This window comes from Balaenoptera musculus, chromosome 6, assembly GCF_009873245.2.
Source record: "Balaenoptera musculus isolate JJ_BM4_2016_0621 chromosome 6, mBalMus1.pri.v3, whole genome shotgun sequence".
NCBI lineage: Eukaryota > Metazoa > Chordata > Mammalia > Artiodactyla > Balaenopteridae > Balaenoptera > Balaenoptera musculus.
Window position 1 is genome coordinate 25,249,923 of NC_045790.1, and position 18,775 is coordinate 25,268,697.

At 39.8% G+C, this 18,775-nt stretch overlaps 1 protein-coding gene across 3 annotated transcripts in view; it reads left to right on the forward strand.

Moving 5' to 3' along the window:
• Positions 1-17,073, forward strand: part of PTPDC1 (protein tyrosine phosphatase domain containing 1) — an 88,025-nt gene extending 70,952 nt beyond the window's left edge. For all 3 annotated transcript variants that reach the window (XM_036856862.1, XM_036856861.1, XM_036856860.1), the window contains 8 exons: positions 212-383; positions 2,469-2,549; positions 2,785-2,903; positions 3,837-3,974; positions 5,696-6,954; positions 9,898-10,083; positions 12,545-12,655; positions 15,203-17,073. In XM_036856862.1, coding sequence (XP_036712757.1) covers positions 212-383; positions 2,469-2,549; positions 2,785-2,903; positions 3,837-3,974; positions 5,696-6,954; positions 9,898-10,083; positions 12,545-12,655; positions 15,203-15,319 — 2,183 coding nt within the window. In that variant the 3' untranslated portion in view covers positions 15,320-17,073. The remainder of the gene's footprint in view (positions 1-211; positions 384-2,468; positions 2,550-2,784; positions 2,904-3,836; positions 3,975-5,695; positions 6,955-9,897; positions 10,084-12,544; positions 12,656-15,202) is intronic.
• Positions 17,074-18,775: the final 1,702 nt, after the last annotated feature.

The following is an 18,775-nucleotide window of genomic DNA, read 5'->3' on the forward strand; positions in this document are numbered from 1 at the left end:
ATGACATGTGGAGATTATTGTGTGCAAAAGCCTTTTCTGTAGTAAAGGATAGTGTACTTGTACAAAAGGGAAACAGTTTTATTCCTGACAAAATGAAGGGGATTTAGCACCAGCTTGTCATTTACAATCCTGAGAGAAAATGGAAGCTGTTTCTCAAGTTACTATTCTGTTCAGAGAGTAGGATTTTGAATCGTCCCTTTGACTGTTCTAGGAAATTCAGGACGTCCAACACCAAAGTATACAAAAGTTGGAGAGCGTTTACGGCATGTCATTCCTGGACATATGGCCTGTTCCATGGCATGTGGTGGCAAAGCTTGCAAGTATGAAAATGCAGCCCGCTGGAGTGAACAGGAGCAAGCTATTAAGGGGGTCTACTCATCCTGGTAAGTGATTCTGTCTGTCTTTGGTAGCTCCCACCTACTGCTAAGTGGGAAAAGGGAATGGACGTGTAGGAGATGGCCAGGAGGCAGTGGGCTGTAGAAGAAGGAATGTGGGGTTTTGAAGTCAGAGGACCTCACCTCCATCCCTGGCTTTGCCACTTGACAAGCTGTGTGATCTTGGTCTACTCACACAGGCAGTTGGAAGCACAGTTTCATCATCTGTAGAATGGAAATAATGAAACCAACCCTATAGGGTTTTTTTTAATTGGATGGAATGCTGTATGTAAAGTATCTTAAAGAAATGGTAACTAGATAGCTCTTAAATTTCAGAAATTGCTAAAAATAATTAAAATATTCAACGATAAATTTGAGAAATTATGAGGTACATAGGTAGTTTTTCAGTTTCATACAGGTAAGCTTTAGCCTCGTTTTTATTTTGTTCCTGTATTCTGTGTAAAAGAATACATTTTCATACACATACATACACTTCCAGTCTGCCTCAGTAGAAGGTGGTACGAGTTGTCAGTTCAGTAGACAATATAAGATGCTTACTTTGTTTATGGTATGTAAGTGTAATTCATTCATTATTGAATCATACTGCTTTTATTATTAATAGTAAACTGTCGAGTATACCTTTTTTGATGTAGTGATATCTCTAAAAAATTCTGATATTCAAAACCAAATCACAGTTGGAATGCACTAAGAGGAATTCACTATTCAAAGAACTGTGCTTGTGAATCATTTTATAGAGCAAGAATTCATTTACAAATTAGATATTTGTCAACCAGCTTACTAACTTGCAACCCTGTACTTTTTCATATTGGGTTTGCTGAGTACATGTGTAGTACTATAGTCTGGGGTCCAGTGTCACTGTTGTTCTCCATAAATCATGTTCAGTTTATCACTATATTTCTTGAAGAATGTTGTGAAAAAGCAAACACTATTTCTGAGGTGTGGTCAGACAAGTAAATTTCTAATAATGCAGCTTAAGGTCACGTTCATATTTTTGGTTTATTATTGACTAAACTATCTGAACTTTTTTCGCCTCTGCTGCTTTCATGTTACATCTCTCTCAATCCTACACTAAGTGCTATTAAATTTGGGGGGGTCCCAAACCTTTGGGGGTCCCTGTTAAGTTTTAGACATTGCCCCAGGCATGAGGGATAGTATCTTTCTGAATCCTGACCTGCTCATCTAATGTCTCTGTTACTCCTCTCAGGTTCTTGTGACCCACAACTTGCAATAGTCTACCTTATGTATCTTTCACCAGGTCACTGGTGAGAAATGCAATCAGAACAGTGTGAAGCCAGAGCCCTAGTGAGAGTGATAGCCATTTACTGGGTCTCTATCCATTTGTACACTCAGTAAACATCCATTTGGTTACAAGCCAGGCATGGTGCTGAACACTCTCAAATTATTATCTTCATAAAGCTCTTTAGTAGGCATCATTAATGTCATTTTATTGGTGAAGGAATTGAAGTCCAGAGACTAATTAATTTGCTACACAGCTAGAAAGTAGAAAAGCCAGCATTTGAAACCAGGTCCAACTGACTCCAAAGCCATATTTTTTGCAAAATTACAGTAACTCAGCATTTATTCATAACCACATGCTAGGATTTGTGCTAAAGTCTTTACATTCACATCATATTGAATTCTCATACCAACCTTGTGAGGCAGGCATTATCCCCACTCAATACATTAGGTAACTGAGGTACAGATAGCTATGTAACTAAAAATGCCTCCCAGCTGGCCCTCCTCATTTAGTCAGTAACCTTTGGATAACTAATCCAGGATGTCCTTTGCTGCCAGCTGAGATTTCTCCATCATTCCGTCATGTCCACTAGAATCTCATGAAAGTCCTTGAAAGTACTTTCCTGGAGTCCATAAATACTTTATGTCCTGGAATTATTTCCAGGGATTTAAGAAGCTAGGGTTTCTTAGAGCCCTAATCATAATACAGAATTGAAGCCAGATTTGTATAAGGAGATTCTTACCTTATAGCATTGTTGAAATCATAGAAAACGTAAGGGCTTGAAATCTTTCTTTCTCAGTTTTGTGCATATCACCAGTCCCTCCTCCCATCTGTAGGGTCACTGAAAATATCCTGGCCATGGCACGCCCGTCCACTGAGCTCCTCGAGAAGTACTGCATCATCGAGCAGTTCCGAAGGTAAACGTTGCGTGTTTACACACTTTAATAAGCCAGCTTGTGTTTTCTCTCCTATTGCTTTTGACCTCAAATGGAGAGGTGCTTTCATTTTACCAACAGGAGTGTGAAGAACTTATTTCAAATAAGACAATTAAGGTTTTGAAAGTAGTTAATAGTGTTTATTAATGCCAAAAATGGTTAATTTTTTTAACACTACCTCCCAATATGACTAATTTTTTTTTCTTTTTCCTTTAAGCCATGGCATAAAAAGTATCATCAACCTGCAGCGTCCTGGTGAGCATGCCAGCTGTGGGAACCCGCTGGAACAAGAAAGTGGCTTCACATACCTTCCTGAAGCTTTCATGGAGGCTGGCAGTAAGTCCTTCCATCCTCCTCTCCATGAGTTACCAAGGACAGAACTCAGAGACGTTTTGTCTATTCAGCTCTTAGGTTAAAAAGGTGATGGAAATAAACAGTTACTGCATAGTAGTGTAGTAGGGCTTCTAAAAAGTGAAGATGAGCTAACTTTGACTTTAAATAATGCGATCATGCTTCTGTGGTATTGCTGTTGAAAGTATAAGATTTCTTTTTTCCTGTGAGAGGGATCTTGAGAGGAGACCTTGTAGAAATAATGCCTGTATAATTAATATAAACAGTATCCAGACCTGTCATCTCATTTAATCCTTAAAGCAGTCACATAATATAGTTGTTCTGCTTCACACATGAGGTCACACAGGCTGAGGAAGTTCTGACTTGCCCAAGATCACACAGCTTAAACATGGCAGCAGGATTGGAACCCAGGACTCACTCATGCTTTTACCTACTGCATAGCTCTGCCCCTGAGTAGGATGCAGGGATTCTGTATGTGACGATCTACAACTTGTTTTTAAGAAGTTTATGTTAGCTTTTTTATCCCACTAGTTAGAAAATCTATATGTACTACCTTATGCCATTTATCAGTTAGACATGTTTCCATGCTTAAACAAGGTTGCATGCTTTCCCTCCACGGTTGAGTAATTTTGGCATAGATCATTGACTTTAATTTGCAATCCTGCTTTTCCTTAATTCTTTCTGACTGAGTTTCAGCAGGAAATGTGTTAAGTAATATAGAATGTGCTTTTTAAGAAATGTTAACAGTAAGTTTACTGGAAATGTAAAAAGCCTATTATTTTAGGTCTACTCATCCAGTGAGATCTGCATGCCTTACAGCTTTATACTTTTCATGAATTCACTCACTTTTTTCAAATGTCTTTACAAGTATTTTTCCTGTATGTTGATTTTCTTCTTGTTCTCTTTCTCATTGTCCAGTTTATTTCTACAATTTTGGATGGAAGGATTATGGTGTAGCATCCCTTACCACCATCTTAGATATGGTGAAGGTGATGGCATTTGCCTTACAAGAAGGAAAAGTAGCTATCCATTGTCATGCAGGGCTTGGTCGAACAGGTAAATTCTAGGAGGTGGTTTTATTGTCCTTCTACATATTTAAACATATAAGGAATATTTCCTAATTCTAGAGGATAGTTTTCAGATTCCTATCGAAGTTTTGGAGTCAAATGGAACAAGTCAGTAAAAGATACTTGAAATATCTTAGATAGCTTCAGTGACCATATATTCATGAGAGTATTTTTGAATGATTTAGTGCTAAAACCTCATCATATTGAGTAATAAATAAGTGGATTTCCATAGCTAGCTAAATGATCTTTCTGATTTTCTTCTTTAAAGGAAAAAAATCAACACTTTGTTTTTAATATGCAGTGTCTTTTTAAAATGTATTTTCCTTAACCAAAATAATAATGAAAATAGCAAGCATTGTTTCACCTACTATCTTTCTAAGTCTTTAGCAACAATGTAAGTTTTGAAGGAGGTTAATTTGCTACATCAAGTAAGTGGCAGGGCCATGATTTAAAATCCATGGCTGTAAGGATTTTGTTTGTAAAGGAGAGTCTTACCTGTACCTAGAATTCTATATAAAAATCAATGATTTTACTTGAAAATGCTGCAGAATATCAGTGCAACACTGATATTGGGGCACAAAAAGGGTTGGAATCTTCATTGTCATATAATCTAGCCAGACACCTGAGCTCCACTCTGTCCACAGTGTACCCATATACCTGCCACTGGGTCTTCCACCTGCTGGGGAGCATCTTTAGGGTAGAGACGCATTTCTGTCCCAGATTGTCAGCTCTCACGGTTGAGCCAAAATCTCACTGTTCTAGGGATTCCACATGACAGCTCTGCAGATATTTCATACTTACCCCAAAGAACTGACATGTCCTAGTGAGAAAGATAGGTTGGACCTTGCCGTATACTAGGAAAACATGCATTTTTTCAGAGGTTCTGATTTTCATGTGTAGCGAGATTCACAAACTTAGTGATTAACACAGATGTCTTTTGATTTGCCTTTTACTTGATGTTAATTAACTATTATATTTGAGTTAATTGATTATCGCCTTTTTATTATTCATTTTAATTTAGTATTAATTAACAAGAATACATAATGTTTATACTGTTAAGGCTATTTTCCTTAATATTAAGTGCTTATAGAAAAATAGTTATGGTCTAGAGGAAAATATATATTAGTTTAGGCATTAGTTTAGTCTTAAATAAGAATTATCAGGAGAAAAAAATAGATTGTGAATGTGAATAATTGCCAAAGATAAAAATACCCAAGTAGGAAAAATGCCAGTCTGGAATGTGCCACCAGTTGATGTCAAAGATGGCAGGGGTGGGAAGTTCCAAGCAGAGTGTACAGACTGATTGGATAGAAATTTTTAAGAGCTGTTCAGAGTGGAAAGCAGGATTGGCTTTCTTCCATGTTGGAGTTGGGCATTAATGACGGTAAATGGGCCAGGTCATCAGTTTATTCAGTCATCACCCTCCACACTCAGTCATCCCCCCTCACTCCACACCTACTCACCTTCACTGTGGCAGTTCTTGGTGCTTGCCCTGGAGTACAGAGGTGACCAAGGGTTCTCAGTCAAGGGGAGGGTTGCCATATAGACTTAGTAAAATAGATGAACACCTGTACAAAAAGTTATCATTGTCCTTAAAATGTTTCTGTATTTATGTGGTTTCCTAACACGTATTCAAATTTTAAATCACCAAAGAGTATAAATAAAAATATAAGCTTTTCTCATATCAATATTCTCTTCTTCACTGTTTAGGTGTTTTAATAGCATGTTACTTAGTTTTTGCAACAAGAATGACTGCTGACCAAGCAATTATATTTGTTCGAGCAAAGCGACCTAATTCCATACAAACCCGAGGACAGCTACTATGTGTAAGGGAATTTACTCAGTTTCTGATTCCTCTTCGCAATATATTCTCTTGCTGTGACCCCAAGGCACATGCTGTCACCTTAGCACAGTATCTCATTCGTCAGCGGCATCTGCTTCATGGCTATGAGGCACGACTTCTGAAACATGTACCCAAAATTATCCATCTCGTGTGCAAATTGTTGCTGGACTTAGCTGAGAACAGGCCAGTAGTGACGGAAGAAGTGGCAGAAGTACCTGGCCTCTCTGCTGAAATTGAAAAGACTGTTTCTGAGATGGTCACAATGCAGCTGGATAAAGAGTTACTGAGACATGACAGTGATACATCGGACTCTTTCACCCCCAATGCAGTGGTGGCAGATTTTGAGAATCAGGATGTGATTCTTTCCAGTGAGCAAGAGTTTGACCCTCTTTGGAAGAGGCGGAATGTTGAGTGCCTTCAGCCCCTGACTCGTCTGAAAAGGCAGCTCAGCTACAGTGACTCGGACTTAAAGAGAGCCGAGTCACTTCTGGAGCAAGGGAGGACTCCGTGGACAGTGCCTGCCCAGGCCGTGCTTTGCCATAACCCCAGGCAGCAGAAGCACATAAGCCATTGTTACTCCCCACAGTCTCCACAGCTAGATTTAAATAAGGAAACGCTGGTCCGCAATGCATTTTCTTTCTGGAATCATGCTAAATTTGGAGGCCTGGAAGGACTCAAAGATGACAGGTCATCAATTTTCCATAGGACGAACATTCCAAAGGAAGTACAGCGAAGTAGAACCTTCTCTTCAGGTATTTCAGGTTCATACAACCCTGGGGAACCAGTTACACCAAACTTTGCAAACATCCCTAAGGAACTAAACTGTTCTCACCAGCAAGTGTCCCACTGTGAGTGTGAAACTCATGGTGGTTGTGGCCCAAGCTCCGTTGCGGAGGACAGTGAGACTTGCCGCCGCCCTGTGGACTGTGCGTCCAGTCCCAAAGCACAGTTCTTGGTTGGAACTGAAACCCGGGATAGCAAATATCTGTCTGAAGTTGCTCCATACACGGCTTTACAGTCTGACTTGAGTGTTGAAGCAAGGAGAATACTGGCAGCCAAAGCCCTGGCAAATTTAAATGAGATTGCAGAAAAGGAGGAAGTGAAAAAGAAGGTAGAAATGTGGCAGGTACTTGTATTTCATTTAATTATATATGAGTGGGAAATATTTGTGTCAGAGAAAAAACAATACATTTTCCCAGATTCATTTGTTACAGGAATTTGAAGACATGTTTGTATAATACGTAACTTTTGAACTTCAAGTTACTCAGCTATGATACCAGCTTGCTGTCATAGAAACAACAGACACAGGGCTGTTTTGTAGGTTCATTTCAATCTCTGTGAAAGAAAGCACTTAGTGCTTAGCACTCAGCAGGGTGCTTGACTGAGCAAGGCAATGATACTGATTGATGTCAATAGTTTCCATCTTTCTCACTGGGCTTGCAGGACTGATGGACAGATGAACAGACCACAGCAGACAGCTGTAGGAACTGACCCGAAGTATCTCTAACCTGAGACCTAGCAGAGAACCACACTTTGAGAACCAGTGACAGAGATACAAATGAAATAGAGACAATTCTTTTCCAAAGCTCATTAACCCAAGTATCAAGTAAAGCCAGAAGGACGAGTGATGGATGCTGTCTGCTCAGCATTCCCTCCTGCAGACTTCCCAATCCACCCCAGTAAGGCAGGTGCTGGATTCCGGAAGGCAAATGGGAGTGGCCACAGCGTACCTTTGTGCCACTGGTTTTATCTGAGATTGGGTTCTTGGGGTCTATTTCTTAGCCTTTACTTAAATTAGAATGTGAAATTTTAAATTTTAACGCCTTTTTGTGTCGTACTTTCACTAGGAAGACAATCTTAAATTAACCTTGCTCTCTGCCCAAAATAAGCAGCTAGTCTAGAGGAAAGGCAGGCCTTATAAACCTAGTCATCAGAAACAGGTAAACTGCCCAAATGTGGGGCTGACCTGGGGAGGCCTGGCTCAGTGAAATTTTGGCTCGTTAGCCCATAACCTACCATGAATTATTTGTGTAGCTACTTTTCCATATGCTACCGTTAATCAAACAAGGTGTGTACACTTCTCAGAAGGCCAGACCTTCCAGATGCAGAGGCGGGTAGAGGAGGCGTGGAGCCTCGCCCTCACTTGCAACTGTGTGACAGGAGGAGAGCTCTTCCACACACGATTTCTTCATCAGAATTGTCGTGTTTTGCTTAATGAATAGCTAGATGTATTGCTTTCTTCCAACATGAAGTATTTTCTTTATTTCCTACTCCAAACTGAGCAAGCCTTCCACTCAGTGAAGCAGGTCTCCTCTGCGTCGCTGTGAGCCACAGTAGCTAGCTGCAGGACCTCCGGGTTCAGGCTTGACAGCTCACCACCCCCTCGTGGGTCAGCCCCACATGGGCCAGACTGTTTGAACACATAATATAAACGAAAGCATTTCCTAGAGGTGGATACTACCCTATCATTTGGACAGGTTTGCCTTTTTCTTCCTTTCTAGATTTTATTGTGGGTCTTTCAGTAATAAAACAAATCAGTTGAATTCTGGAAAAAGTAAAATGAACGTGATTTGAGTAGCATAATGCTGCCTGTGCCCTTATTAGGCCCTTTCACATCTATTATTTCATGTGATTTTCACAGTAACCCTGTGAGACAGATGATATTTTTTACAGATTCTTTGTTAATCTTTCAGTCCTTATGAATTAAGTATCACAGGTCAGGAAACTAAGGGTCACAGAGGTCAAGTGATGTGCTTGCGGTGATGTGGTCCAAAGGCAGCAGGGCCAGGATACAGTTCATGTGTTTAATACTTTCCATCATCCCTGATGTTTTTCCTAACCCTGCTGGAAGATTTCAGAAAACAACAATGATGTAATGGTTGTTTTACTAAGAGGGTCTTTGAGTCATGTTGTTCCTGCCCAACATAAAAATTGAGTAAAAGCTACTCTGCTATATACATGATCTATGGGGATATGAAGGACTATCCACAACTAAAAGTTTTGGCTTATTTATGACATAATAAAGAGAAACCCAGTGCTGGAGGACCCTGGTAGCGTGAGAAAAACATCACAGACTGGGATAGAGCAGATCTGGGTTGGGAATGCGCTCTCGCACTTTGGGCTCCTGGGCAAGTTACTTCATCTTTCCTGAGCCCCCCAGTACATATATCTGTAAAGGGGACCTCCTTGCTGGGTTGCTGTAAGAATCAGAGATAAGTCTTGTGTCATCGTTCCTATCATACTATAAGTATTCTATGAATATTGGATGGGTGAATGAATGAATGGTGGCAATTATTCTGCTTATTACTATTGCAAACACGTATTTTATTTATTAAAAATAAATCTGAACCCTATCAGAAATTAAGATTCTTATCTCACTTTTCCCCTGATCTCTGTGAGGTAAAGTTTTAAAATCTTAAATTATCTCCAGACATTTGGAGTATTGGCAAGACTTCCTAGTTATTTTACCCTATCAAATTTCAGAATACAGGGCTTGTTTGTTAAATTCTACATAGGATTCTAAAAAGGAATTTGAAAGAAATACGTATACCACATTTACTAACTTTTTGGCACTTTTACACTTTACACTTTTTCATCTACCATTCTACTTCCTTGCAGTAAATATTTGTTTTGTTCCAAGGAGCCTGAAAAGGAAGGTTCCCTCTTCTTGAACTGTTTCTGTGGTCTCTAAACAAAGTGGAGAAGTCAGGTTAATTAAGCCTTTCTTTGTACCAAGAGCTTTAACAGCCCTCTCAGTTAGTCAGTCCACCTGTGGGGTGGAGATGAACTTTACAAAGGGAAACTGAGACTTAGAGAAATTGCATGTCTTAGCCCAAGGTACTGCCTGGAAGTGGGGTCACTGGGAGGGGTCCCGATCTGCACCCCAGAGCCTAAGAGTTTACTCTCCTGGACAGCCTAAGGATCATCAGATGTCAAACCGTGCCTGCCTCCCTCTCCTCCTCTCTCCCTCACTTTGTCTCTCTCTTTCTCTTCCTCTCCCTCCTTTCCTGTCTGTCCTCTCCTCTCCTCTCTCCTTTCTTTTTCTCTTTCTTTCTTCCTTCCTTTTTAGAAAGAACTAAATTCCCGAGATGGAGCTTGGGAAAGAATATGTGGCGAAAGGGATCCTTTCATCCTGTGCAGTTTGATGTGGTCTTGGGTGGAGCAGCTGAAGGAGCCTGTGATAACCAAAGAGGACGTGGACATGTTGGTTGACAGATCTGCGGATGCCGCAGAAGCACTGTTTTTATTAGAGAAGGTAAAGTAGCTGTTGAACAGTTGGTGAAGTTAACTAAGGCCCTCAATACAAGTTTTACAGACTGAAAAAACCCGTTATAAAAAAGAGAATTCACACAGAATCCCTTATCGGGGTCTAATTTAAATTTTTCCAAGGTAAGAGAAGAAATGCATCCCCAGTATAAACATTTAGAAGATACAAAAATAAAAAAGGAAAATACCCATAACCCCAGGAGAACTACTTTAAACATTTTCAAGTCTTTTCTTTCAATCTTACTGATGCATATGTTAACTTGGTAAAAATTATTTCACATACAACTTTATACTTCATTTTTGCTCAAAATTATAACATAGGTATTTTTCCATGTTTAAGTTTTTCATTAATGTTAACTTTAATGGGTAGGTAATGCTCTAACATGGGGATATGTTATAACTAACCACTTTTTCATTTTCAAGTATTTGTTTCTGCTTATTTACTGTGAGCATATAATGTGAATAACTGAGGTAGGTTGGAATATGCACTCATTTGTATTTCTTTAAAAAGGGTGTGTGTCACATATATACATTTATGTATATATTTTGTGTATGTATAAAATATAGAAGGAAAGATAAGAAACTGATAATGGTGGTTGCCTTTAGAACAGCAGTCCCCAACCTTTTTGGCACCAGGGAGTGGTTTCATGGAAGACAGTTTTTCCATGGAGTGGGTTGGGGGGAGGATGGTTTCAGGATAATTCAAGCACGTTACATTTATTGTGCACTTTATTTCTACTATTTTTATATTGTAATATATAATGAAATAATTATACAACTCACCATAATGCTGACAGGAGGCAGAGCTCAGGCAGTAATGCCAGTGATGGGGAACAGCTGTAAATACAGATGAAGCTTCGCTCACTCGCCCGCTGCTCACCTCCTGCTCTGCGGCCTGGTTCATAACAGGCCATGGACTGTTACCGGTCTGTGGCCTGGGGGTTGGGGACCCCTGCTTTAGAGAATAGTAGTAGGAGACAGTGGATCTAGGAAGCAAGGGAGACTTTTCATTGTAGATTCTTTTATACAATTTAATATTTTTAACCCTGAAGAGGTATTAAATTTTCATTTATAAATAGGCTTTGTTTTGTTTTAGGAAACAATGTTATAATCAGCCTTGAGTAACCTACTACGCTGTGGTGTAAACACCTCATTGCTTCCAAATCTTCTACTACTACTATTACTACTTCATATAGACACACAGAGATACACACAGGCACTTGCTCACAGTTGTGTGATGCACATCTTTAAAGATAAGGTTTTTCCTGTATCTGCAGTCCTTTTCTTAGGCTATTTTCTGAGCATTTAAATTTTAGAGATGAAACAGGAGGGCGGATAAGGAAGGCAGTTAACTTTCATTGGGTGGCAATGGGCCAGGCCCTTGCTAGGTCATAATTTCTATTTTCACCTTTGTTCATCTCCATAACTCAGAGAGGTAGAGGCCCCACTTTTCAGAAAAGGGAACGTGAAGCAGTCTGCCCACAGTGTGCAGCATGTGTCAGAGCAGGATACAAACTCTGGCACAAAGGTCATGTACTTTCTGTCACATTGTGCTGTTTCCTCATCATTCACTCCAACCCTCACATGCAGGGCATTTACATTATTTAGAGTTCTTTTACTTTTATAGGCATCACTGTAATGATAATTTGTGCTTACAGGTTTTTCTGCATTTCAGATCATGTCCTTAGAGTAGATTTCCAGAAGTGAAATTAGTGGCTCTCAGGGGGCAACGTGTATTGAATGCGAACTGCTCCAGTGATGGAGTTTCTCCTTTGTTTCTCCAAAGTAAGCAACCCTCAGGAGTCAAGTTGGGGACACATTCTTCAGGGACCTTCCCCCTTATGTTATGGCATGCTCCTGGAGGGCTGTGGCTGTCTTTCTTCTTCTGTCCCTCCCCACTCAGTATTGTCTGCAACTGGCAAGACATGATGAAGGTACTGAGTACCCAGCCAACTAGTCCACGTATCGCTGTGACGTGTCAGCATCTACTAGCCATACTGAAACGATTATGTCTAGAAACAACAAGGATGGATCGTCCTCAGTTTACTGCATGGAAGGCATTTGATTTTAAATTGCACTTATCTTCAGATTCAACTCTACTTTGTGTAATAACTAACCAGCTTTGATATTACCTACTGAAAGCTTTTCAAGTTAACACATAACCGTAAACACTGGTAGAGCCCTTGGTAGATAGTTTAGTATTTGAGATAATGATTACTTGGTCACAAACCAGTTCTTGGCTAAGCAGTTGTTTTGAGTTTATTTCATGAGGCATTTTTTTTTTTAACATCTTTATTGGAGTATAATTGCTTTACAATGTTGTGTTAGTTTCTGCTATATAACAAAGTGAATCAGCTATATGTATACATATATCCCCTCCCTCTTGCGTCTCCCTCCCACCCTCCCTATCCCACCCCTAACTTGTTTGATTTTGATTTCTGCAAAAACAGGGCCAGCAACAGACTATTCTTTGCGTGTTGCATTGCATAGTGAGCCTGCAGGTGATTCCTGCCAACGTGGAGGAAGCCGTTCTTGCACGTGCCATTAAAGCCTTCACTAAGGTGGGTGGCGCTCCTCTTTCCCCCTACAGACCACAGTCAGTATAATCTTTGTAAATCAGAATCCGAGGGTCACCAGCCTTCTCTAAAATAAACCTTTTGGCCATGTTTCCCTTTAATGGAAATGTGTTTGACATTTCTTGAAAATAGTTGCAAACTTTTGGCTAAAAAATATCAGTTTCCTAACAATGATATAAAAGGCTGAACTGTGGAGTTTTTGAAGGAAAACTTTGGAACAAAGAAGTTTTGTGTAGAGAGAAACAATTGAGTGTTGAGAAAATATTTTTAAATCATGTGCCTAGTAGAACTCAGAGAATCTTTTCTTGTTGAGCCAGTTCTACCTTGGGTCTGAACAAGAAACCATCTACTGAGAATTTAACATCCAACGTTAGCAGTTCGGTACCGTGTCTGGTTGGCAAATCCTAAGCAAAAAGTAAAAAAATGTTTCCTTTCCATGCACATCCTTTTGGCCTGCAGCAGTCTTTCCTGGCTGAAAAAACACACCAGATTTCATACCAAGAGGAAAGGTTCCCTTGGGACTTCCCCGGTGGTCCAGTGATTAAGACTTTGCCTTCCAATGCAGGGGACGCGGGCTCGATCCCTGGTCAGGGAACTAAGATCCCACATGCCACAGGGCAACTAAGCCCACGCGCCACAACTACTGACCCCGCACGCTCTGGAGCCCGCTTGCCACAACAAAAGACCCCGCATGCCACAACTAAGACCCGGTGCAGCCAAATAAATAAATAAATATTGAAAGAAAGAAAATGTTCCCCTCACTTCTTAAACCAATTTGTTTGGTATCTCTCATATGTGATACAAAAATGTCATTAAACAAAGAACCCAGTTTTTCGATGACAGCATCTGTGGCAAACATTAATGATAATAGCACTTATTATTTGTACTCATTCGCCAATCTCTTTCCCCATCCACTCTTTCTAAAGTGATGTCCTTCTTGCAGGTTTCTTTTTTCCTCATCGAATGTTTTACAGCACTAACCACTTTGCATCCTCTCAGTCTCTTCATGACTGTTTCCAGAGTCAGCGCCTCAAAACCAAAGTCATGTGATCCTTTACATCTCTGTTTATGTTTTCATAGACCCAGAGGCCACTGCTGTGTGGGGATGGTTGTGATTTGGTGTTTAACAAAGTATACAGTTCAAACTGTTGTTAATGTTAATAAGTTTTTGCAGATAGGACAGACAAAATAATGATTAAGATAAAGTTAAATTTCTGAATTTAACTGGAAAAAATCCTGAATACTGGTCTCTCTGAAAGTGGTAGGAATTCTTTACAACTTCTGTTGACCTTTTAGGGGGATACTAATGAAAAGTTAAATATACCAGTTGTTCCAAATCTGTCTGTAAAAATGTTAGAATACCGTTCTTGGGTCTCTCCCCTTGTGCACAATCTTAGGAGCAAAGGCCCTGATAGCTTCTATTCCAGGCTAGCTCTTCAAGGAAATCTGTGTAGCATCTGCTTCCTGTGTAACAAAGATCATGTTTCCTTCAGGCCAAAACTTAGCAGGCTTGCCACAGCTCCCTCATCAAACATGGGGGATTGCCTAAGCATGGAGTTCCTCAGCTGTGATGCAGACTCAACCTGTGCCCCTCTGCATCATCCCCAGGGGGCTTGGAGGGCAAGGGAACCCATGTGATTACGGAGCGCGTGCTGCCTTCAGTCATAAAGTTGTTTGTCTCTGACCCAGCAATCTCATGTCTTCTGCTAGCATCTATAAGGTGTGTTATCAGGGTGAAATCTCAGACCCTTCCCAGCCCTTCATAAGGGAACAGGCTTCGCTCTCTCTCTCCAGGAGGGAAGGGATCACTGGCCAAGTGATCCTGATCCTTTCCTAAGGAGTCACACATTTCTTTGGCGATGGGAGTGGGGTGGAGGTGTGGTGATTGCTCTGGTTCTCCGTCCTAACATCACTCCTAACCCTGCAATACGGTGAACTTGGGTAAACAATCCAAATATGTATATGTGGTGCCTTCCCACCAATGGGAAAGGAAGTTAACTTTATGGAGGTATTTATATGTGCCAAGCATGTGTTAGAGCCTCCTATTTAGTACTAAGGAGATGGATGTTGTGGTCTTTATTTTACAGGAAGGTTAAGTATGACCTGAGGCTACAATTGCTGACAGGTGGAAAGCTAGGCCCCCATTCAGGTCACCTCAGTCCAACAGTTAAGCTGGTGTGCATTGTTTTAATAAGGAGACCTTTCCCTTATACCATCCATGATTCGTCTCTGCATTCAAAACCCCCATCACACTCACTATTGACTTGCTTCATGAGTACAGTACATATCCAGGCACTAGATTTAATTTTTTTAGTTTTCATTCATAAATTTGGTATTGTCATGATTGGTAGTTCTAATATAGTATTTTAATTAAAACTAGTGTGTGAAATGCATTGTGTGTGCTTTTTAATTGTGTATAATTTTGTTTATAAGTCTTTGTTTTTTTCTCCACGCCCTTTCTTTTCTCCCAAAATAAAGACTGGTTAAAATTCTTGTTATAGTATCCTGAATATAAATTTTCTTTGTTACCAGGTTAATTTTGATTCTGAAAATGGACCAATAGTTTACAACACCCTGAAGAAAATATTTAAGAACACACTGGAAGAAAAAAGAAAAATGGCAAAAGATGGCCCTAAGCCTGGTGTTTAGTGAGGCTGACTTTCCCCTCGTGAATATTTCAGACCTGAAGATCTAGATGGCATTTCTGCTCATAGCTGAACAAGCTGAAATGTGGAACTGCTTCGTCTCATAGCACTTTATTTCAGATGCTCTTGGTTTGTGCTAAGAATGCTTGTTCCTGTTTGGAGCAATTATTTATTTTAAAATATCCTTGAGTTACATTTTTGTGTTGAAAAATTGCCATAAAGTTGGTGCCACTTCTTTTATTTATTTAACTGGATTAATATTGTTGTATTAATTTTTTAAGAATGCGGTGTTTACATCCTTATTCTTTTTGACATTTTGGAAAAAGCTGTAGCTCTTCTTTCCAAAACAATTATCTTATTGATGGAACTCTTCCTAGAGTTTTTACCAAATAGATAATTTTAGTAGTAAAACTTCACTGTGTGTCTATTCCCCAATACATGACCTAAGGAAGTCACCAGGTGTCTTAAACTGTTTTATATTTGTTAATAAGAAGGCAATTGACACAACATTTTTAAAGGATTTTTTAATATTTGTTTGAATTTGTTTTTTCTTTTTATAAATGTGGCAAAGGGTCTCAAATGTATTATTTTTCAGAGTGATTTAGTTTTACGTTAAAAGATTGACAGTGCAGTGTTTGGGACTTACTACTGTAGGAAATAGACTTGCTCTTTGTCAGGCTTCCAGACAACCTCACTGACCTCTGCTGTCACAGGCGGAAGGAGCAGTTCTCAACACATCAAACCTTACTCCCACTCCCCTGGGCTGTTGCTGAGCTGAGCAGCATCTTTACAGAGAAAGTGAGATCAGTGACAGGCAGTGTGGGAAGCTGCAGGACTCCAGCAGAAAGAACTGTCTTACAGGGGCGGGCACCCTAGCCATTGCCTCTCCCCAGAGGCAGTTCTGTTCATGCCGATGTTGTGATAGCACGAGCACCAGCCCACACCTCCTAAATCTATCGTTCCATAAACCCAGTTGCCTCAGGGCCCTATCTTTGGCTGCTTTACTTCTATGAGAATTAAGACTTTTAAACTGAATTTGACTCAATGTAGGTTGCATTCATTTGGATAAGAGGAAGTAATTGCTCAAACTATTTTAGTTCCTTATAAACCAAACTATCAGCAATGGAAGCCATTAAATATTATTTAAATGACTATGTGGGGCATGAGAGGCCAAGCCACAGAACAGATAGTAGTTTTTCCCAATAAAAGTGATATTAAACCAATTTCTAACTAAAGCTACTACTTAATCTTAAAGACAGAATTTCAGGGGAAGTAAGGCTAATTTACAACAAATGAAATTTCTCCAACTTGGGCATTTCTGAATCAAGCTCTAGCACATCAAAAATATTTTAGTCATTATTGGTCTTACTAACTTTAGTGGCAAATGCCAAATGCCACACTGTTTGAATTTTTTAGGAAATCAAATCCAGTGAATTTTAATGGACTGGGTTGCCCATTCCTGAAATTTCTTATTTTCAAGTGCCTGATCTGGGAAAGAAGGGGAGAAAACAATTACATTTATCCAAAGGTACATTATAAAAATATGTTTTTTACCTAAAAAGATGTTTATCCTCATCTCAGTCAGTCTCACGTGGGCAGGCACCACCATGGCTTATTTGGCAAGTGGCTTTTGGCTTGTGTGTCTGAAATGATCGTTTCAAATTAGAGGATGGATCCTGCACAGCCATGATGTGACTGCAGCAGTGCATGTCTAAAATCTAAGTGCACCAGCCTGAAAAAGAGAGATGGTGGGAGAAATTAATCTGACTGTATACAGTTTTTGTATTAATTTGAATAAAAGTGGGGAAAAAAACCCATAACCTTCGTCTTGTAGTTCTTTAGCTTGGTGCTCTTGAGATCCTGATGATAAAGATGTGGCTTTGTGATTAGAGTATCCTGATGGGCAGCCTGAGTTGCAGGCTGAATAGTCAGCTAGCCAGGCTCTAGTCAGTCCCCATCCTGTCGGTGCAGAATGACCAAGGGGTGGAGACCGCAGATAGGAGGGTTCTAAGAGGAATGTGTGAGGAAAATCTCAAGGTCGGCAAGATTCCTGCCTTCCTGTGTTTGAACTGGTGGGGAGTTCTTTGTAGCCCGGAGGATAGAAATCTACCTTCTGGAAGAAGTTACAGGGCTGCAAAATTTAGGTCAGCAGAGTGGAAAGGGCCAAAAGCGTACACATTCAGAACTTAACTACCATGGCTGAGCACATGCATTGTCTTGCTTACTTCTCTTACAAGACCAAGAGAGAAGTATTTTTCACACTTGGCTGATGAAAGAATTCCCCTCTGACTGACTTTGAACCATGCTCACCTCCCTCTTGAGGCCCTTTCAGCACTCGACTCCACGATGGCATTATAGAACATCATATTATCCATAACTTCAGTGAAAATATCCCGCATTTTTTGTCCTCTGAAAAAGACTGAGCTCACGCTGTTACTGTTTTATGTATATATAAATATATATATATATGCATACACACACATGCATATATATATATATATATATATATATATGATCTCTAGCATATCACACTTTTTGGTTTTTTCCTATTTCAGAGAATTTGCTGATGCTCTTTGAGATGAAGTGCTGCTGTTTTAGAGATTGCTTCATCTGTTTGCATAACTCAGAAATGCTATGCTGATCTACTTTCTCATAGCTTCAGCCAGCTTCCCAGTTCTATCTGAGAAAGAGTATGTGCTTTCGTCACTCTGGATTCCATGAAAATAACCATATATCATACTTCAATAGAGAGAAAGTTTCTCTATTTTCTCTTAAGTGGAGGACACTTACTCATATGCTTGGGTGCTATTTCTGGCTGTTCTCTAGAGGTCTAAACAAATTTACAGGGATGCTATGTTGTAGACAATGCATGCCCCAAGTTCTTGGTATCTGAAGGCCCCCAAATAATTTGGGTGATTGTTTAAAAGTGATAGCTTACTCATAGGATCTTTGTTGTTGTTCAAAATTAATAAGCATTGATATATTTTCAGTGCAAGTGAACCAAGAACCACATTCCCTTTGGTGCTTTTTATTTTTATGAATGTGGCCCAAGATTAGCACCTTACCAAAGGAGCCCTTTTCATTGTTAGGTGTTGAAAATTATTTACAGATAAAATGGCAGGAGAAAAATTCAACAAATCCTGTTACACAGTGGTGCATTATTTTTTAGTTATGCTTTTAAGCATGAGCTGATCTCTGATTAGCCCAACGCTGACAATAAAACTGATTTATAAGTAATCACAATGGAGCCATTCAATAGTGGAGCTGTGGCAAACCTTCGTTCTAAGCCATCAACTAAAATATCCAGTCACTAAAAATAATGTCCCAATAAGACTTTAATATCATAAAACCTTTTGCACTCAAAATAAGTTTCATACATCCACTGCAATTTATATCACAATAGAAGGCTGTTACGCTCCTGCCTCCTGGCTTTTTTGATGAAAAGATGTTTTAAGAATGA